Below are 21,565 nucleotides of genomic sequence, written 5' to 3' on the forward strand. Positions count from 1 at the left end.
AGTTTTGTGTCACTAACTGGTAAGTTGCTGTACACAGTGTGTACTTGCATGTCCATGCCTTCACTGAGGCTGCTGTCCTTGTAGGTAAGAAACTTCCTGGAGAGTGTGTCTGCGACAGGAATGTCTTTGCCTGGACGGTGAGTGATTGTGAAGTCGTATTTTTGTAGTTGAAGGATCATTCTCTGTAGCCTTGGCGGGGCTGCAGCTAGTGGTTTCCTCATGATTGACTCAAGGGGCTTGTGGTCGGATTCCACAATGACTTGTCGTCCATATACGTACTGATGGAAACGTTTACATCCGAATAGAATGGCATAGAGCTCCTTTTCAATTTGAGCGTAGTTGATTTCACAGTCTGTGAGAGATTTGGAAGCGTAGCCGATGGGCTTTCCTTCTTGCAGTAGCACTGCACCTAGTCCATACTTCGACGCGTCCACTTGGAGTCTGAGCTCTTTGTTGGGGTCGTAGTAGGCAAGGATTGGTCCTGGTTCTCTCGTGATCAAGTCTTTCACATTCTGGAAAGCAATGTCGTGTTGCTTGTCCCAAAGAAACTCACTGGACTGCTTTAGCAGTTGACGCAGGGGTGCATTAGCATTGGAGAGGCTGGGTGCGAACTTGGATAAGTAGTTGACCATGCCAAGCACTGTTTCCAGCTCTGCACGGTTTTTTGGTGGCTCCATTTCTTTTATGGCTGAGATCTTCTGTGGATCTGGCTTGATTCCATTCGCTGTGAGAAGATGTCCGAAGTAGCTGACCTCTGTAGCGCCGACTGTGCTCTTCTCTGGGTTGAGCCGGACTCCTCTCTCGCGGGATCTTTGCAGCATCGCGCGGAGGTTTCGGTCGTGCTCCTCTTTGGTTCGACCATAGACAAGGATGTCATCCACAATTGCCACAACTCCGTCGAGGCCTTCGTACACTTCGTCGATCTTTCGCTGAAACTCGTCTTGGGCTGAGATAATCCCAAAAGGCAGGCGACGGAACCTGTAGCGTCCAAACGGTGTGTTGAATGTTGTAAGCTTAGATGACTCTTCTGTGAGCTTGATAGCCCAGTAGCCTGATCTAGCGTCCATGACGCTGAAGTAGTGTGCTCCCGCTAGCTTGTGTGTGATGCCATCTAGCGTCGGTAAAGGGTAATGGGGCCGTTTGATAGCCTTGTTCAAGTCTCTTGGGTCGAGGCATACTCGGAGCTTGCCTGTGCGTGGTTTCTCCACCACCACTAACGCGTTTACCCAGTCGGTTGGTTCTGTAACCTTGGTGACTATGTCAGATTGTTCCATGCTCTCCAACTCTTTCTTCAGACGGGCACGGAGAGCAAGGGGAATCTTTCTCGGGGGGTAGACCACAGGGGTTGCGTCTGGGTCAAGGTGAATGGTACATTCTCCTGGGAATAATCCTATTCCTGTAAAGACATCAGCAAACTCCTCCAGTACATTTCCTGTCTCTACTGGTGCTGTTACTGATAAAACTAGCTTGATGAGGTCCATGTCTAAACATGCTTTAAGACCTAGCACTGCAGGTGCTCTAGTGTCAACAACGTAAAAGTCCAACATCATGTCACTTTCCTTGTATTTGCATTTGAAAGTGCATGTGCCTTTTACTGGGAGCTGTTCACCACCATAACCAGTCAGTCTGCGCATGGTGGGCTGTAGCTCACACTCAGATGTCAAGCTGCGGTACTTATTCAGAGGAATAATGTTTACTTGTGCACCAGTGTCTAGTTTGAACTTTAGCTTTGTGCCTTGTGTTCCTATCTCAATGTCAGCAAAGGCTTGCTCTGTCTCTGATATGTGACTTTTTCCTGTCACTGAATCAATAAACAGTTCATCATCATTTGACTCTTTGATTGACATTTCATCTTCACTCACTGTGTGTACTGTTTTTCCACGGTAAGCTCTGCACACTTTTGCAAAGTGATTCCATTTACCACATTTAGTACACTGTTTGCCTTTAGCTGGGCAATTTCCTTGTTCGCCATGCACTTTGTATCCACAATATCCACATGTTTTGGGGCGTTTTGAGTCTGTCGCTCTGTTTTGGAGTTATGTCTCTCTCCGTTCTGAAACGCGCTCTCTGGGCACCGGAGGTGTGCTTTGATGTCTGCCTGACTGCGTGCACTGCTTGTTCACGTGATGCGCTCGAGCTGCGGCGCGAAATGGTTTTCATCTGAGCCTGTGCTAGCTCGTGAGATCTGGCTATGTCGATAGCTTTGTCCAGCGTTAGCTCAGACCCAACATTCAAAAGTTTCTCTCTCACTCGCGGTGAGTGTATTCCAAATACAATACGGTCCCTGACCATCTCATCCTTGTTTGCATAATCACAGTCTTTCACAAGCAGACGCAGCCCAGTCACAAACGGTTCAAAAGACTCGCTAGCTCCCTGTACTTTCTCATGGAATTTGTACCTAGCGAAAATTGTATTAGTCTTCGGCACAACATATGCTTCAAAACGATCGTAGTATGTTTTCAGTACCTTTGATTCAGCCTCGGTAAGTGTCCATGTGTTGTAAATATCTCTCCCTTTTTCACCGATCCAGAGGAGGAGGTAGCTACATTTTTCCTCTTCTCCTCTTTCCTTCAAAGGACCCGTGAACATTAGCTCCACATGCTGTTTGTACTTACGCCATGCATCGGGTAAGTTTGTAGACTCCCAGTCCATTCGAGGTGAAGGAACTCCAGAAAAATCCATCTTTTAAGACCATTTACTCTGACACCATGTCTTGTTTTGTACGCTTTGTACAAATAATAAAACGCAGAACTACAGGATGTTTCTTAACATAACTCTTTATTAACTAGCTACAACTACATGTTCGCCTATCTCCAACCACGATCAACTGACTATGCCCTAACCGTCTGGGTGGTCTTAACCAATCACTGAACAGTAGGATACGGCGGTAAAATGCATCCAATTATAATTCAGTATGTATTCACATATGAATATTACATGCTCCTTTTACTCTCTGTTCCGGACGTCCTAGACGACCAATTCTCATAGCTTTTAGCCGTACCCTTATCCTAATCCTCCTCTGCTCCTCTGGCGATGTAGAGGTGAATCCAGGACCTGCAGTGCCTAGCTCCACTCCTATTCCCCAGGCGCTCTCTTTTGATGACTTCTGTAACTGTAATAGCCTTGGTTTCATGCATGTTAACATTAGAAGCCTCCTCCCTAAGTTTGTTTTATTCACTGCTTTAGCACACTCTGCCAACCCGGATGTCCTAGTCGTGTCTGAATCCTGGCTTAGGAAGTCCACCAAATATTCTGAAATCTCCATCCCTAACTACAGCATTTTCAGAAAAGATAGAATGGCCAAAGGGAGCGGTGTTAGTCTGCAGAGTTCTGTCTTACTATCCAGGTCTGTACCCAAACAATTTGAACTTCTTCTTTTAAAAAGCCACCTCTCTAAAAACAAGTCTCTCACCGTTGCCGCCTGCTATAGACCACCCTCTGCCCCCAGCTGTGCTCTGGACACCATATGTGAACTGATTGCCCCCCATCTATCTTCAGAGCTTGTGCTGCTAGTTGACCTAAACTGGGACATGCTTAACACCCCAGCCATCCTACAATCTAAGCTTGATGCCCACAATCTCACACAAATTATCAATGAACCTACCAGGTACCACCCCAAAGCCGTAAACACGGGCACCCTCATAGATATCATCCTAACCAACTTGCCCTCTAAATACACCTCTGCTGTTTTCAACCAAGATCTCAGCGACCACTGCCTCATTGCCTGCATCCGTAATGGGTCAGCAGTCAAACGACCTCCACTCATCACTGTCAAACGCTCCCTGAAACACTTCAGCGAGCAGGCCTTTCTAATCGACCTGGCCCGGGTATCCTGGAAGGATATTGACCTCATCCCTTCAGTAGAGGATGCATGGTTATTTTTTTTAAATGCCTTCCTTTCCTCACCATCTTAAATAAGCATGCCCCATTCAAGAAATGTAGAACCAGGAACAGATATAGCCCTTGATTCTCTCCAGACCTGATTGCCCTTAACCAACACAAAAACATCCTGTGGCGTTCTGCAGTAGCATCGAACAGCCCCCGTGATATGCAACTTTTCAGGGAAGTTAGAAACCAATATACACAGGCAGTTAGAAAAGCCATGGCTAGCTTTTTCAAGCAGAAATTTGCTTCCTGCAGCACAAACTCAAAAAAGTTCTGGGACACTGTAAAGTCCTTGGAGAATAAGGGCACCTCCTCCCAGCTGCCCACTGCACTGAGGATAGGAAACTCTGTCACCACCAATAAATCCACTATAATTGAGAATTTCAATAAGCATTTTTCTACGGCTGGCCATGCTTTCCACCTGGCTACCCCTACCCCTGTCAACAGCACTGCACCCCCCACAGCAACTCGCCCAAGCCTTCCCCATTTCTCCTTCTCCCAAATCCAGATAGCTGATATTCTGAAAGAGCTGCAAAATCTGGACCCTACAAATCAGCCGGGCTAGACGATCTGGACCCTTTCTTTCTAAAATGATCTGCCGAAATTGTTGCAACCCCTATTACTAGCCTGTTCAACCTCTCGTGTCGTCTGAGATTCCCAAAGATTGGAAAGCAGCTGCGGTCATCCCCCTCTTCAAAGGGGGGGGGGGACACTCTTGACCCAAACTGCTTCAGACCTATATCTATCCTACCCTGCCTCTCTAAAGTCTGCAAAAGCCAAATCAACAAACAGATTACCGACCATTTCGAATCCCACCGCACCTTCTCCGCTATGCAATCTGGTTTCAGAGCTGGTCATGGGTGCACCTCAGTCACGCTCAAGGTCCTAAACGATATCTTAACCGCCATCGATAATAAACAATACTGTGCAGCCGTATTCATTGACCTGGCCAAGGCTTTCGACTCTGTCAATCACCACATCCTCATCAGCAGACTCAACAGCCTTGGTTTCTCAAATGATTGCCTCGCCTGGTTCACCAACTACTTCTCTGATAGAGTTCAGTGTTTCAAATCGGAGGGCCTGTTGTCCGGGCCTCTGGCAGTCTCTATGGGGGTGCCACAGGGTTCAATTCTTGGGCCGACGCCTTTCTCTGTATACATCAATGATGTCGCTCTTGCTGCTGGCGAGTCTCTGATCCACCTCAACGCAGACGACACCATTTTCTTCCACTGCAAATCTACCATTCCAGTGTTTTACTTGCTATATTGTATTTACTTCACCACCATGGCCTTTTTTGCCTTTACCTCCCTTATCTCACCTCATTTGCTCACTTTGTATATAGACTCATTTTTCTACTACATTATTGACTCTGTTTGTTTTACTCCATGTGTAACTCTCTGTTGTTGTATGTGTCAAACTGCTTGCTTTATCTTGGCCAGGTCGCAATTGTAAATGAGAACTTGTTCTCAAATTGCCTACCTGGTTGGTGAAATAAAGGTGAAATAAATAAAAAAAATAAAAAAACATTAAGCAGTATTGCAGTGCCACAAAATGCATTAAAAACCTCTATAAGCTGATGAAACTAACGAAATCTTGGCCCCTTTGAGCCAACATGGCGCCTAAGTTGCCAACTTGAAGCAGTGGGTAAATGTTGCAAATATTTTATTTTGTACTGCTTTGATTAATTTAAGTGATAAAACATAATTCCATTACATACAACAAGGGGTAGTCATATATCCAATAAAATGAAACGTAAACTTACAGACAATACTTTTTCTTCGATTTTTAACAGGCAAAAACAGCAGTCTACCTACAATGAAGTTGCCAGGACCCTACCCACTCCCCTCTGATCATGGCAGATGCGGGAAGTTACCAAGCCGGTGTCGGTATGTACATTTACATTCATTTAATGTTTGCAAAATATTCTGTAAGGTGTCCCAACTAGTTACTATTTGTCAGAGGTTGCACCACAAATGGTTTGTAAGTTTGCACGTATTCTGACGCTAACTAACTAGCTAGGTTATCCTGTGTGCTAGCAAGATAACCAATGAAGTCCGCAGTTATTCTAACGAATAGCTAGCAAGCGTCAGCAAGTTAACTTAAACATCACACAGAGCAAGACCAACACGTAGGGTGTCAACTTCTGACACGTAATGTAAATAGCTAAAGTATAGCTAACCCTTCGGTTTTAAGTTGCCAACTAGCTGACCATATCGGATTTTATTGAAACAATCCGGAAGTCATATCAAGATGCTCATTGGATATTTCTCTCTCGAACAGCCACGCTGAGCGCTCTAATTGGTTAGAATTAGTGGCGCAGTGTTTACAATCACGACAGGTGTACTAACTCCACAGCTAATTTTGGGCTGATTAGAATTAAGCAATAAGGTGTGTTATATGGCCATTATAAACTGGGTGGTTCGAGTCATGAATGCTGACAGCCATGGTATATCAGACCGTATACCATGGGTATGACAACATTTATCTTTACTGCTCTAATTACGTTGATAACCAGTTTATAATACCAATGAGGCCCTTCAAGGTTTGTGATATATGGCCAATATACCACGGCTAAGGACTGTGTCGTGCATAAGAACAGCCCTTAGCTGTGGTATATTGGCCATATGCCACACCCCCTCGTGCCTTATTGCTTAAATATACCACAACTGTCAGCCAATCAGCTTTCAAGAACAAATTATAAACTGGGTGGTTCGATCCCTGAATGCTGATTGGCTGACAGCCATGGTATATCAGACCGTATACAATGGGTATGACAAAACATTTATCTTTACTGCTCTAATTACGTTGGTAACCCGTTTATAATAGCAATAAGGCACCTCGGGGGTTAGTGATATATGGCCATATACCACACCTCCTCAGGTTATTGCTTAAATATACCACGACTGTTACACGGAACCCAAACCGGCTGCACGCATGCGCTATCGTGCATACATTTATTTTGACCCTACACCAAACGCGATCACGACACGCAGGTTAAAATATCAAAACAAACTCTGAACCAATGACATTAATTTGGGGGACAGGTCGAAAAGCATTAAACATGTATGGCAATTTAGCTAGTTAGCTTGCACTTGCTAGCTAATTTGTCCTATTTAGCTAGCTTGCTGTTGCTAGCTAATTTGTCCTGGGATATAAACATTGGGTTGTTATTTTACCAGAAATGAACAAGGTCCTCTACTCCGACAATTAATCCACACCTCCTCCTTTCAGGCTTTTTCCTCATTTAACTTATATGGTGATCGCATCTACACTTTCATAGTATTACCATGACAACCGGCAAAACAGTTAGTCTTTCAATCACCCACGTGGGTATAACCAATGAGGAGATGGCACATGGGTACCTGCTTCTATAAACCAATGAGGAGATGGGAGAGGCAGGACTTGCAGCGCGATCTGCGTCAGAAATAGAAAGGAGTTCTATTTTAGCCCTTGGCATGCAGACGCTCGTTGGCACGTGCAATAATTGAATAACATGGATTTCTAAATTTATTTTGTGACGCACGCGACGTGTCCGGTCTGGTCAGCATGTCAGCCAATCAGCATTCAGGGCTTGAACCACCCAGTTTATAATAGAAAATATACAGCTATACAATCTCAAACACATAAAGCAGGGAAGCAATAGCATTACTTGCATGGTTGCCAGTCTTTCAGTCTCAGCACTGATACAATACAGATCTCCATTCTCTTTCCTCCTACTACTCTCCCTCATCCTTCTCTCCTTTCCTCCTCTCCCCAAACTAAATTCTCCCGCTCCTCTCCAGGCCCCAGGATGTGGCAGCACTGTGCCCTGCTCCTGTCCCTGTCCTTGCTACCAGTGGTATCTGGAGGAGCTGACTCCAAGGGTGTCACCACCAGTCTCACCACCAAGTGGGCCTCTACCCCTCTGCTGCTGGAGGCCAGGTAACAATATGCTCAACACATACACAAGACAAAACACATCCTTTCTTTCTCTTCACCCCCTCTTTCTCTTCATACCCCGCCCCCCCACTCCCTCTTTTTCTCAGTGAGTTCCTGGCAGAAGAGAGTCAGGAGAAGTTCTGGGATTTCGTCGAAGCAAATCAGAACATAAAAGGGGAACATGATGGTAGCCTTAATGTTTTATTTGACTTCTAATGTTGATTTATGTAGCACTTGGTCTCTGGAAGATATATTAAAGTGTTGTTCTGTTACAGATACAGACCAAGCGTACTACGACCTGATCGTGAAGAGAGCCAGTACTCTGCTCAGCACAGTCCAACTCAACATGCTCAAGTTCGCCCTCTCTCTCAGGGCCTACTCTGCTACTGTACACTCCTTCCAACAAGTAATATTACTACAATACTACTAGATGACTACCCTCTCCCTCTCTATGTGTGTGTAATCACGGTTTCTCGCCTCTCTCTCCTGTAGATAGCGTCCAACGAGCCCCCTCCCTCCGGCTGCTCAGCCTTCTTCAATGTCCACGGAGAGAAGTCATGTGACACGGAGAAACTGACTGCACTGATGGAGACCGCAGCAGAACGGTACAAACACACTGGGACACTCAAATACACTGGGAGACACCCACAGACAAACTGGGAATATCCACTATTATTGATAAAGACCTCTGTTGTAGTGATAATAACAAATTAAATAGTCCTTATCTCATTCTTCTTTGTCCCAGGCCCAAGCCCTACCTATTCAAAAGCGATCACAGGTTCCCGGGATCAAATCCCGACATTCCGGTTGTTATCCTGTATGCCGAGATTGGAAGTTCGGAATTCACAATGTTCCATCAGCTGATGCTGTCCAAAGCCAACAAGGGATTGGCCACCTATGTGCTTCGTCACTACCTGGCTGTAAGAAAAACACACCGGAATACACATGAGGGAAACATAATTACGACAGCATTTCATGTTCATCTTTTCCTCTTTCTCTCGTTGCCAGTCTCCCAGCAGTCGTAGAGTGTATTTGTCTGGTTATGGAGTGGAGCTGGCCATCAAGAACCAGGAATACAAGGCTAAGGACGATACACAGGTTCAGGGAGCGGAAGTGAATGCTACGCTGATGGGGGAGAATGACCCAGTGGATGAGGTCCAGGGATTCCTCTTTGGAAAACTGAAGTAACCAGCCTACCAAAATGAAATGCTATTCCACAAACCCGCTCTGCTTTGGAGCGTTATGGGTGGAGAAACGTGTCATCTTTCCCTCTCTTCTTCCCTCTCACTTTCCTCTCCGTACCTCTCCTCTCCCTCTCTCCAGGACTCTGTACCCTGAGTTGAAGGAGCAGCTGAAGGAGCTAAGGAAACACCTGGTGGAGAGCACCAATGAGATGGCTCCCCTTAAAGTCTGGCAGATGCAAGGTGGGCGGGACTTTATTTTTTCTTTGCCTCTCTTCTCCTGCATCAAGACAACTGTAGCTACAGTAATCATCTCCTTTTTTTCCCCCACTATATATATATATTTTTTTCTCTTCATGTGTCAGATCTGAGTTTCCAGACTGCAGCTCGGATCCTGGCTGCTCCATCTTCAGATGCCCTGAACGTCATGAGAGACCTCAGTCAGAACTTCCCTACCAAGGCTAGGTATACACACACACACACATACACACACACACACGAACACAAACATATTTTTTGAGATCTCTGTGTAGTGTGTGATTCTGGTGGTCTCGCTCCCCTCAGGTCCATCACTCAAACAGTGGTCAGCTCTGAGATACGTAAAGAGATGGAAGAGAACCAGAAGGTAAGAGCTCAGTCATCCATAGCGCTCCTTCCCTGTCTCAACTCGACTACCCATTAACATGTAATGACCGTACCGCTCTTCTTCTCTCAATCCAGTTATTTAAGGGAACTCTGGGATTGCAGCCTGGAGACTCTGCTCTCTTCATCAACGGACTACACATAGACCTGGACACACAGGATATCTTCAGGTACACACACACACACACACACACACACACACACACACACACACACACACACACACACACACACACACACACACACAACTTCAGGTACACACACACACACATACACACACACACACACACAACTTCAGGTACACACATTGACTGTGTGTGTGTTTCCAGTGTGTTTGAGGTTCTCCGTAGTGAGGCCAGGGTGATGGAAGGCCTGCGTTCTCTCCTTATCGAGACTCCCTTCATCCACGACATCCTCAAACTCAACGTACAGCCTTCTGACTCGGACTACGCTGTGGACATCCGCAATCCTGCTATCAACGTAAGACACACCTACCCCTTTATTTAACCCTAACCATCCAACTATGTCATCCGTATATATCCTGAACAAAAATATAAACGCAACATGTAAATGTGTTGGTTTCATGAGCTGAAACAAAAGATCCCAGAAATGTTTCATACCCACAAAGTTTATTTCTCTGAAATGTTGTGCACAAATCTGTTTACATCCCTGTTAGTGAGCATTTTTCCTTTGCCAAGATAATCCATCCACCTGATAGGTGTGGCATATCAAGAAGCAGATTAAACAGCATGCTCATTACACAGGTGCACCTTGTGCTGGAGACAATAGGCCATTCTAAAATGTGCCGTTTTGTCACAACACAATGCCACAGATGTCTCAAGTTTTGAGGGAGCCTGCAATTGGCATGTTGACTGCAGGAATGTCCACCAGAGCTGCTGCCAGAAAATTGAATGTTAGTTTCTCTACCATACACCGCCTCCAACGTTGTTTTAGAGAATTTGGCAGTACGTCCAACCTGCCTCACAACCGCAGACCACGTATAACCACACCAGCCCAGAACCTCCACATCCGCCTTCTTCACCTGCGTGATCGTCTGAGACCAGCCACTCAGACAGCTGGTGAAACTGACAAGTATTTCTGTCTGTAAAAAAAGCTATTTTGTGGGGAAAAACTCATTCTGATTGGCTGGGCCAGGCTCCCCAGTGGGTGGGCCTGGCTGCCAAGTAGGTGGGCCTATGCCCTCCCAGGCCCACCCATGGCTGTTCCCTTGCCCACTCATGTGAAATCCATAGCTTAGAGCCTAATGAATTAATTTCAATTGACTGATTTCTTTATATGAACTGTAACTCAGTAAAATCGTTGAAATTTGTTGCATGTTGCGTTTTTATATTTTTGTTCAGTATACAATCAAGCTGTTAAAAAACGTGTATATAACCCAACTCTTTTTTTTTGCATTGATAATGTTGATGATAATCTAATCTCTCTCTCCTCAGTGGATTAATAACCTGGAGACAGACAGCAGGTACAGCTCATGGCCCTACAGCGTCCAGGAGCTCCTCAGACCAACCTTCCCCGGAGTCGTACGACAGATCCGGAAAAACTTTCACAACCTCGTGAGTACATGATACGTGTGTCAGACAGCGACACCAAACGTATCGCGTACATTTTTGGACCTGACAGCAAAAAGCAATGATGTCTTGTGTTTTAGGTGGTGATTCTGGACCCGACCCATGAGAGTTCTGCTGAGCTGTTGAGTGTTGCTGAGATGTTCTACAGCAATAACATCCCACTCAGGTAGGGGTGTGTGTTTCTAGTGAATTATTATTTTTTATTTAACCTTTTATTTAACTAGGCAAGTCAGTTACGAAACAAATTCTTATTTACAATGACAGCCTAGGAACAGTCGGTTAACTGCCTTGTTCAGGGGCAGAACGACAGATTTTTACCTTGTCAGCTCGGGGATTCGATCTAGCAACCTTTCGGTTACTGGCCCAACACTAGGCTACCTGCCGCCCCCGAAGGCCATGTTGGTTCCAATTCTACTGTATTATTATTATTATTATTATTATTATTATTATTATTGCTATGTGGATGTGAGTAACTGTGTATAACCCTTACTGGGGGGGGGGGAGAATTGATACAGTATTATTTTTGATGATGTATTGCATCTTTTTGACAATATCACAATATTATAACTCCTGTATTTTTCCTTCATAGCTCGTTCTCAATCTTTTTAAATTGGGAGCCAATTTGTTTTCAGCACTTTTATTTCCATGACTTTTATTTTGTTTTCTCATGGCTCTGTCTCTTGTCCCTCTGCAGCAGACATATGGTGAGCAATATGTCTGGAACATCGAATCGCAATAAAATCACAGTATCGAATCGCAATACATATCGTATCGGCACCTAAGTATCGTGATAGTATCGTGAGGTCCCTGGCAATTCCCATCCCTAATAACCCTGCTGTGTGTGTTGTAGGATTGGGCTGGTGTTTGTGGTGTCTGATGTAGATGAGATAGATGGAATGGAGGATGCAGGTGTGGCTCTGCTCCGAACCTTTAACTACATCACAGAAGAGCTGGACGCTCCCGCCGCCTTCGACACCATCATCTCGGTGAGTCGGTCTGACCAATCCCAGTAATCTGGAACATCAGCCTGACCAATCAGATGGAAATGCTATATTTGAATCTCCTCTCTCCCTCTCTAGATGTTTAACCGTGTGCCTAGCGGTGGTAAGCTAAGTGTAGGTGATGTAGTCAAGGTGTTGGAGAAGAAGTTTCCCTACGTTGAGGTCAGCAGCATTCTTGGACCAGACTCCACTTACGACGACAACAGAAAGGTATGGTTCTGCTTTTATGTACCGTTATGTTTCTTGACAGAACGGTATGATTTTCATGTACCGTCTCCCGGTCTATCTCCGCCTCCAGGAAGGACGTGGTTACTACTTGCAGACGGGTGTAGGTCCGTTGCCAGTGGTGATGTACAACGGAATGCCGTACCAGCGAGAACAGCTAGACCCAGAGGAGCTAGAAACTGTCACCATGCACAAAATACTGGAGACTACCAGCTTCTACCAACGGGCTGTCTACATGGTGAGTTACAAACACACACACACACACACACACACACACACACACACACACACACACACTGACCTTCTCTTGTTGTGTCATCCTAGGGTGAGCTGGCCACTGATCAAGATGTGGTGGATTTCATCATGACCCAACCCAACGTTGTCCCTCGTATCAACCCCCGAATCCTGTCGACTGCCAGGACGTACCTGGACCTATCTAATACTAGTGAGTTACACACACACACACACACACACACACACACACGGAACCATCTTAACCACCTCTCTCTTTCCTGACAGATAACCATTTCATAGACGAGTACGCTCGCTTTCTGTTCCTGGACAGCAGAGAGAAGAGCACTACTGTGGCTAACAGCATGAACTACATGACCAAGAAGGGTAAGAGATATATATATATATATATATACACACACAGCTACACATGCAGAGCTTCATCTTATTGAGCTAAACGTTTCAGCCCTAAATCTCTTGTCTATCTATTCTGTTCTTTCTCCTCTGTATGTTTTTGTTCGTCAGGGATGGCCCCCAAGGACCACCATGGTAACCCTTATTTCGTTTTCTGCTCCTCCTCTCTTTCAACAGACAGTATTACGAGCCATAGTTCTGTGAATTCACCTTATCTCACTCCTCATCAACATTATCACACCATCTTGCATCTCTGTGAGATGACATGCTTGGATGTGTTTGTGTTTGTTTCTGCCAACTGCCAACTGTCTTGCTCAAAGACTAAGAATTGAGATGGCACTGCAACATCAAACCGCATACATTTCGGCATTAAGGAGGTCTGTGACTCTTTACTCTCCTCTCCTCCTCTTCAACTCCCTCTCCTCCTCTCCTCTAGATGATGGCTACATCCGTCCAGTCACGTTCTGGGTTGTGGGAGATTTTGACCAACCTTCCGGACGCCAGCTACTATACGATGCCATCAGACACATGGTATGATGATGTCACACTGATACGAGCACACATGATGTCACTATAACACGACCCAAAAAATCCACACACAAAAGAACCTACCATCTGACAGATTCTCCTAAATCTGCCTTCAACAGAAAACCAGTAACAACGTGCGATTGGGCCTGATCAACAACCCTAGCGACAGCCCATCCGAGGAGAACAGTCGTGTTGCCAGGGCGATATGGGCCGCCATGCAGACCCAGACAGCTAACAACGCTAAAAACTACATCACCAAGCTGGCTAAAGAAGAGACCGCTAAGGAACTGGCGACTGGGGCCGACGTCACACAGTTCACTGTCGGGGTAAAGAGTCACACACACACACACACGTTATACACCATTCTGTCTCACCCTTTGCTATACTGTCCTATACTCTACATTTAACATTTACATTTAAGTCATTTAGCAGACGCTCTTATCCAGAGCGACTTACAAATTGGTGCATTCACCTTATTATATCCAGTGGAACAACCACTTTACAATAGTGCATCTAAATCTTTTAAGGGGGGGGGGGGTTAGAAGGATTACTTTATCCTATCCCAGGTATTCCTTAAAGAGGTGGGGTTTCAGGTGTCTCCGGAAGGTGGTGATTGACTCCGCTGTCCTGGCGTCGTGAGGGAGCTTGTTCCACCACTCTAAAAACAATCATTTTTCTCCATCTCTCCAGGGTATGGACGTTGCCTTGTTTAAGAGTGCGTTTGAAGGTCCTAAGTTTGACTTCCTGCTGTCTCACGCTGTCTACTGCCGAGACGTTCTCAAGCTGGGGAAAGGACAGAGAGCAGTCATCAGCAACGGACGGGTGAGTGGGCAACACACACACACACTAGCACGCTTCCTATTGTGATCGAAGTGTCACAATGGTGTTTCTCTCTCTGCTGATAGATCATTGGTCCGCTAGAGGATGGGGGGGTCTTTAACCAAGATGACTTCCTCCTATTGGAGAGTATAATTTTGAAGACCTCGGGAGAGCGAATCAAAAGCAAGGTCCAGCAGTTTGGGGTGGAGGAGGACAGGGCCAGTGACCTGGTGATGAAGATCGACTCTCTGCTCTCCTCTCAGCCCAAAGGAGAGGCCAGGATAGAACATGCCTTTGCTGATGACCGATACAGGTACTGAAACTAATAAAACATTTTACTTCATGTTTTTATTCATTGCCTATATACTTTCTGTTTACCTCTGTCTGGTCTATGATTGGTCCACAGTGCTGTAAAGATCCGGCCCACAGAGGGAGACGTCTACTTTGACATTGTTGCCGTGATAGACCCCGTAACCAGGGACGCCCAGAAACTAGCCCCGCTCCTATTGGTTCGTACCGCTTCAAATAACTGTCACTTAGGAGTTCTGTCTCACTCCAAATACTCTGTCTCACTCCAAATACTCTGTCTCACTCCAAATACTCTGTCTCACTCCAAATACTCTGTCTCACGGCCATCTGTCTCTCCATGTTTCTCTCCCCACCAGGTGTTGAAGAAGCTGGTCAATGTGAACCTGCGGGTGTTTATGAACTGCCAGTCCAAACTCTCAGACCTGCCTCTCAAAAGGTGAGCAGACCCCAGCTGCACTGTTTCATTCCATGCAGGTAATCCTGTTTTAACTGCTGAGAGACCTCGTTTCTGTCGTCTTAGTTTCCTTACCCTTAGAAGTCCCTGGTAGTATTTGAGGGGTTTTCCTGTATGTGTCTCTAAACCCTCCCCTCTTCTCCCAGTTTCTACCGGTATGTGTTGGAGCCTGAGGTGGTGTTCCAGACTGACGGTAGTTTCTCCCCTGGTCCCCTGGCTAAGTTCCTGGACATGCCCCAAACTCCCCTCTTCACACTCAACCTCAACACCCCTGAGAGCTGGATGGTGGAGTCTATACGCACTAGATATGACCTGGACAATATCTACCTGGAAGAGGTGTTTTCTGTTCTGTTTTGTTTTAGGATTGTGTTATTTATAACACGGTTGCCTTGGCTAATGTTGTCCTTCACTACTTCAGTTGGAGAGTGTAGTGACTGTGGACTGAGTATTTTGGTATTTGTTTAATTGTTGTGTTAAAGTAGTTTTTTTGAAGGTTTAATAATGATTCTCTATTCTCCCTGTCTAGGTGGACAGTATAGTAGCAGCAGAATACGAGTTGGAACATCTGCTGCTGGAGGGTCACTGTTTTGATGTGAGTACAGGTCAGCCCCCCAGAGGACTCCAGTTCACCCTGGGAACCCCCTCCGACCCTGTCATCGTCGACACCATCGTCATGGCCAACCTGGTGAGTCACCCCTAACCTCTGTTGATAGTCAGACACCTTTCTATTCTCCCGTTGTTGTAGTTGAACGAGGGCGTTGTGTTGTCGTCGTCCTCAGGGTTATTTCCAGTTGAAGGCTAACCCAGGAGCCTGGATCCTGAAGCTGAGGAAAGGACGGTCTGACGAAATCTACAAGATCTACAGGTACTGAAGATAACACCTCGACATATCACACGTCTTCACTTTAGCACATGACTAGTGGAACCAGGCGTGTTAGTGCTGGGCTGGAACGAAAGCCTCTTGTTCCTCTCTCTGACCTCACATCCTCTCTCCCAGTCATGATGGAACAGACTCTCCAGCAGAGGCTGATGACCTCATCGTGGTGCTGAACAACTTCAAGAGCCGGATCATCAAAGTCAAGGTACCGCTCTGATCCCAGCTGTAGAGTACAGCTTTCATATTGTCTGCTGCTGTCAGGTCCCAATAAAGCTTAGGTTGAATTCGAATGGATCAATAAGTCCATTGCTAAGTAATGTATTGATCGTGTGTTGTTGTTGTTGATCAGGTCCAGAAGAGGCCAGAGAAGTTCAGTGAGGAGCTGTTGAGTGATGGAACCCAGGAGAACGACTCGGGCTTCTGGGAGTCTCTCACCAGGTACCTCTCTCTAAGCATCCAGCTCCACCCTTTACATCACTGTCTACTGTTTCATACCTATTTGATCTCTGCTGGATTTGATGGTGTTTATTCTCTCTCTCTTCGTTCTTTCTCTATCCAGAGGGTTTACAGGAGGTGTGAAGATGGAGGAGAGTAAACAGGAGAAGGATGATGTCATCAACATCTTCTCTGTGGCCTCTGGACACCTCTACGAACGTTTCCTCAGGTACGCACCGTGTGTGTGTGTGTGGTTTTTCCAAATATTTGTCTGTTGTAATCCCACAATTTGTTCTCTCTTTTAGGATCATGATGTTGTCTGTTCTAAAGAACACCAAAACACCAGTCAAGTTTTGGTTCCTCAAAAACTACCTGTCACCGGCATTTAAGGTAGTTATTAAGTATAAAATGTAAATATGATCTGTTATTCTCTCCTCTAGGAGTTGACTTTGAATGTGGCGGTATGAATAGGGTTTCCAATATCGAGTTTTCATTGAGTTTACTCCAGAATAAATGTTATTCCCACAGGAGTTTATCCCGTACATGGCAGAGCAGTACGGTTTCCAGTATGAACTAGTCCAGTATAAGTGGCCGCGGTGGTTACACCAGCAGACCGAGAAACAGAGGATTATCTGGGGTTACAAGATCCTCTTCCTGGATGTCCTGTTCCCTCTGTCCGTCGACAAGTTCTTATTCGTGGACGCAGATCAGGTACACGCACACGTACACACACACTCAATGTCCATGTCTCTGATTTGCGTGAACCTGAGAAGAACTCTCTTTCCTCTCTCCTCCTACAGATAGTGCGTACCGACCTGAAGGAGCTCCGTGACTTTGACCTTGAAGGAGCGCCGTATGGCTACACACCGTTCTGCGAGAGCCGGAGAGAGATGGACGGCTTCCGCTTCTGGAAGTCCGGCTACTGGGCCAGTCACCTCGCTGGACGCAAATATCACATCAGGTAACTGTGTGTGTGTGGTAGAACGGTGTGTGTGTGTGTGTGTGTACATACTGACGTGTGTGTAAACCTCTGTCTCTCCAGTGCTCTGTATGTGGTAGATCTGAAGAAGTTCCGTAAGATAGCAGCAGGAGACAGACTGAGAGGACAATACCAAGGCCTGAGTCAAGACCCCAACAGCCTGTCCAACCTCGACCAGGTGTGTGTGAATATGGGTGTATAACATTCAGATTTTCCTAACATTTGAATTTCCCAAACAACCTTTGAAGTTAAATATGCTCCAAGTCTGTATTTATATTTGTAATATTTTCCTATTCTCTGTCTCTCTCTCCAGGATCTGCCTAATAATATGATCCACCAGGTGCCTATCAAGTCTCTGCCTCAGGAGTGGCTGTGGTGTGAGACTTGGTGTGATGACAACTCTAAGAAAAAGGCCAAGACTATAGATCTGGTACGAAGTGTGTGCAGATTCTAGTCATGTCTGTGTTTTTCCACTCCGTGTTTATTTGGACAGTGAAGCTAAAAGGTTTAACCCTTCCTCCAGTGTAACAACCCCCAGACCAAGGAGCCCAAGTTGCAGGCAGCTGTTCGTATTGTAGCAGAGTGGAGCGACTACGACCAGGAGATCAAACGCCTGCAGAACAGAGTCCAGGAGAGAGGAGCAGAGAACCATACCACACAGCAGGACAAGCCAGGTATACATACATACATACATACATACATACATACATACATACATACATACATACATACATACATACATACATACAGTTGACTAATCCCTCTCCTTCCTCCCCTCTCTCTCCCAGATGATACACATATAGAGTTATGAGACCAGTGGATGGAAGATGTGGCTGTAGCAGCAACAGAAGATGGAACCATGTTAATAGACAATGCTGTTCTCCTTTGGAACAGCATTGACAGAGGGACTTCAAACCAATAACCATTCAATCATTTATTTGTATTTTCTCTGTTGTGAGAGTGGCGAGGATACGGGACAGGGAAGGGGTGCTGGGTGGGGATGATATGGGGTGACTTAGTGGATGATAGGGGGGGGTGTGTGTGTGTGTGTGTGGGTCTGTGAAAAATCTGACATTTCCAACAGTCCCCCCCCAATATTTTTTATCCATTTGTGTTTGCACTGATTAGGACACCTTCTTTAACAACTGTCTGTGGGTAGAGGTTTGGGCCTAGGAGTTAAATCACACTGATAAATAGCAGCTTAAGTTATGAGATGAGAGTTTTGTCCTGTTCTATGCCTTCCGTTTCTGTGCTTTAGACTTCAGTTGTCCATGGCCTGTGTCAAACTCAGGGAAAGATGGTTTTGGCCAATCGATCCGTTTCAAACTCTTAATGACAACACAAAGAGGACTGGAGTGACATTTTATTTCATGTAAAACAGACATTAGTTCTGTCATGTAGTAAAATAGGGATTCATATCTCTACAATATAAATTTACCTGCAACATTCAGAACGTTGCATCTTTGTGAGCATGATGTGGAGTTAAGGGACATGTGGATGAGGACTGGTGGGGACATGTCAGCGACAGATGCCACTGGGAGTTCCGTGATCACTCAAATTGATTTTAACAGCGACTTGAAAGGCAGCAGGCATATGACTAGAATGGCCACCCTGAACTACAGTAATCTTATCCACAAAAGGTCTGTGGGTACAGGGTTTTGTTCTAGCAACACACCCATTTCATCTAGTCAGTCTAATGAAGAGGATGATTAATTGGCTTGTTGAATCAGACTGATTGACTGGAACAAAAGCCTGGGTCAGATTGGCCACCCCTGCTGTAGTTAACTCCTGGTTTCTCCGCTGTGGTCTGTTCTGGAGTAAACACTTAGTCATCCATTACCAACCGCTGGCTGTTTCCGTTCTTTGTTTTGGCTAAATATGTACTGTTAATTGTGGGAAATCAATATTTTGTAATAAAAATCAAGGAGCCCAACACTGGTCGTTTAGTGACCCCGATCCCTCTTTTAGGTGTTGGTTTCCTTTCTCTGTTTGTTTGACTGGTAAGACATTTTGATTCTCTTATATACCATGCCATCTATAAGAATACATTAATGGCTGGAGTAAGAATGACTACAGATTTACTACTAAAAGGCTGGGCTTACACAGGCAGCCCAATTCTGGAAGAGGCAAAGCGAGAGGGATAACTGGGCCCAAAATCTGTGTTCTCCAACAAGTGAGTTTTTGTATAGAGGTCAATGAGTGTCGAATTTCGTTAACACAGTTTTGAAATGCTTAGGTCCTTGGTTGTTACGAGTTTACTGATATAAGTACATCCCAGCAACTTTTAGAAAAAACACTTATATCGGCTGCTTATTTATGTAACTAAGCAAGTCAGTTAAGAACAAATTCTTATTTACAATGACGGCCTAGGAACAGTGGGTTAACTGCCTTGTTCAGGGGCAGAACGACAGATTTGTACCTTGTCAGCTCGGGGATTCGATCTTGCAACCTTTCGGTTACTAGTCCAACGCTCTAACCACTAGGCTACGCTGCCGCCCTATCTGTCCTCTCATTGGCTAGAATGGTCCCCCATCTGATCTTGCCTCCTCCCGAATACCTTCTACTTTTGAAGACATTTATTTTCATTGTTAGAGCGGCCACTTGGGTATCTTGTCAATATAACTGATCATCTGTGGTTTAATTAAACAAACAGTACTGTACTGAATGGCTGTTGAAGAACGGTGTGTACCGTTTTGGGAAAACGTGTCAGTCAGTTCAAACCGTCACGCAGCAACCTTTGAAATAACTGAATGCACCCCAGAATTGGGCTGCATTCATCTCATAACACATCCGAAGAGCCTCCCCAACATTTGAACTAAGCCCTACTTATCTTTTATTCTAAATTCTAGTTTGCAATGCAGATTGTATAACACAGGGGGAACAACAATATACAAATAAGAACATAATTAAAAGCAGAAACACAACTGAACATCTTCCCCATCTAGTGACGTTTAAAAGCCTAACTAATGACGGTATTGGGTTGTCTGACGACACCCTGAAACAAATTCTGCTGCGCTATCGCATAAAGTATTGATACCACTTGACCACATTGTGTTACAGCCTGAATAACTTTTTTTTTACTTAAAAGAAAAATCACACCCATCTACCCATAATGAAAAAAGTGATAACATGTTTTTAGAAATTGTATTGAAAATTAAAACTCTAATTTACATAATTCACACCCCTGAGGCAATACTTTGGAAGCACCTTTGGCGGCGATTCCATCTTTGAGGTGTGTATGGTATATCTGTATCAGCTTTGCACATCTGGATTTTCTCCCATTCTTCCTTGCAGATTTTCTCAACCTAAGATGGGGAGTGGCAGTGAACAGCAAAGTTTTTCCACAGATTTTCAGTGGGATTCAAGTCTGGACCACTCAAGGCCTTTCACATTCTTGTTCTGAAGCCATTCCAGCATTGCTTTGGCTGTATGTTTGGGGTCATTGTCCTGTTGGAACGTAAATCTTCTCCCTAATCTAAGGTCATTTGCACACTGAAGCAGGTTCTCATCAAGGATTTGCCTGTATCTGGCTCCATTCATTGTTCCCGCCATCCTTACAAGTCTCCCGGTCCATGCCGCTGAAAAGCATCCACATAGCATGATGCTACCATGCTTCACGGTAGGGATGGTGTTAGACGGGTGATGAGCTGAGCTGTGCCTGGTTTTCTCCAGACATAGCGCTTTGCATTCAGGCCAAAGAGTAAAAAGTATCTTATCATACCACAGAATCTTTTGCCTTATTCTTTCAGTCGTTCATACTTTTCTGCAAACTCCAGGGGTGCTGTCCTGTGCCTTTTTCTCAGGAGTGGCTTCTGTCTGGCCACTCTCCCGTAAATCCCAGATTGGTGAAGTGCTGTAGAGACCGTTGTCCTTCTGACAGGTTTTTAATCTCAGTCAAGGAACTCTAGTTCTTTCAGAGTGGTCATTGGATTCTTGGTCACCTCCCTGACCAAGGTCCTTTTTACCCGGTTGCTCAGTTTAGTCGGAGGGCCAGCTCTAGGCAGTCTGGGTAGTTCTGCATTTTTTCAATTTTCCAATGATGGAGACCACTGTGCTCTTGGAAACTTTCCACACTCTA

General features: G+C 45.2%; 1 protein-coding gene across 2 annotated transcripts; it reads left to right on the forward strand.

Moving 5' to 3' along the window:
• Positions 1-5,681: 5,681 nt before the first annotated feature.
• LOC115179783 (UDP-glucose:glycoprotein glucosyltransferase 1) lies at positions 5,682-19,441 on the forward strand. 2 transcript variants are annotated; one of them, XM_029741544.1, is made up of 39 exons: positions 5,682-5,771; positions 7,668-7,806; positions 7,911-7,990; positions 8,079-8,209; positions 8,296-8,408; positions 8,549-8,723; positions 8,812-8,987; positions 9,127-9,227; positions 9,350-9,449; positions 9,549-9,609; positions 9,705-9,796; positions 9,956-10,106; positions 11,081-11,200; positions 11,296-11,381; positions 12,066-12,201; positions 12,295-12,426; positions 12,515-12,679; positions 12,766-12,886; positions 12,961-13,059; positions 13,198-13,221; positions 13,523-13,617; positions 13,734-13,940; positions 14,305-14,436; positions 14,520-14,746; positions 14,840-14,942; positions 15,099-15,178; positions 15,343-15,532; positions 15,723-15,881; positions 15,976-16,061; positions 16,194-16,278; positions 16,423-16,511; positions 16,633-16,737; positions 16,814-16,898; positions 17,037-17,219; positions 17,309-17,469; positions 17,551-17,665; positions 17,801-17,917; positions 18,011-18,161; positions 18,276-19,441. In XM_029741544.1, the coding sequence occupies exons 1-39, from the start codon at positions 5,738-5,740 to the stop codon at positions 18,296-18,298; spliced, it is 4,629 nt and encodes a 1,542-aa protein (XP_029597404.1). In that variant the 5' UTR covers positions 5,682-5,737; the 3' UTR covers positions 18,299-19,441. The 2 variants fall into 2 exon arrangements, with proteins under 2 accessions (XP_029597404.1, XP_029597405.1); XM_029741545.1 differs by lacking the exon at positions 13,198-13,221.
• The last annotated feature ends 2,124 nt before the right edge of the window (positions 19,442-21,565 follow it).

This window comes from Salmo trutta, chromosome 39 (genome assembly GCF_901001165.1).
Source record: "Salmo trutta chromosome 39, fSalTru1.1, whole genome shotgun sequence".
In the NCBI taxonomy this organism is placed as follows: Eukaryota; Metazoa; Chordata; class Actinopteri; order Salmoniformes; family Salmonidae; genus Salmo; species Salmo trutta.

Bases quoted from the DNA above. Each gene is read 5' to 3' on its own strand.
- LOC115179783 (XM_029741544.1), top strand. From the start codon at position 5,738: ATGGCAGATGCGGGAAGTTACCAAGCCGGTGTCG. The intron at 12,427-12,514 runs GTATGGTTCTGC...CTCCGCCTCCAG, and splicing joins CTTACGACGACAACAGAAAG to GAAGGACGTGGTTACTACTT. The intron at 13,941-14,304 runs GTAAAGAGTCAC...CCATCTCTCCAG, and splicing joins TCACACAGTTCACTGTCGGG to GGTATGGACGTTGCCTTGTT.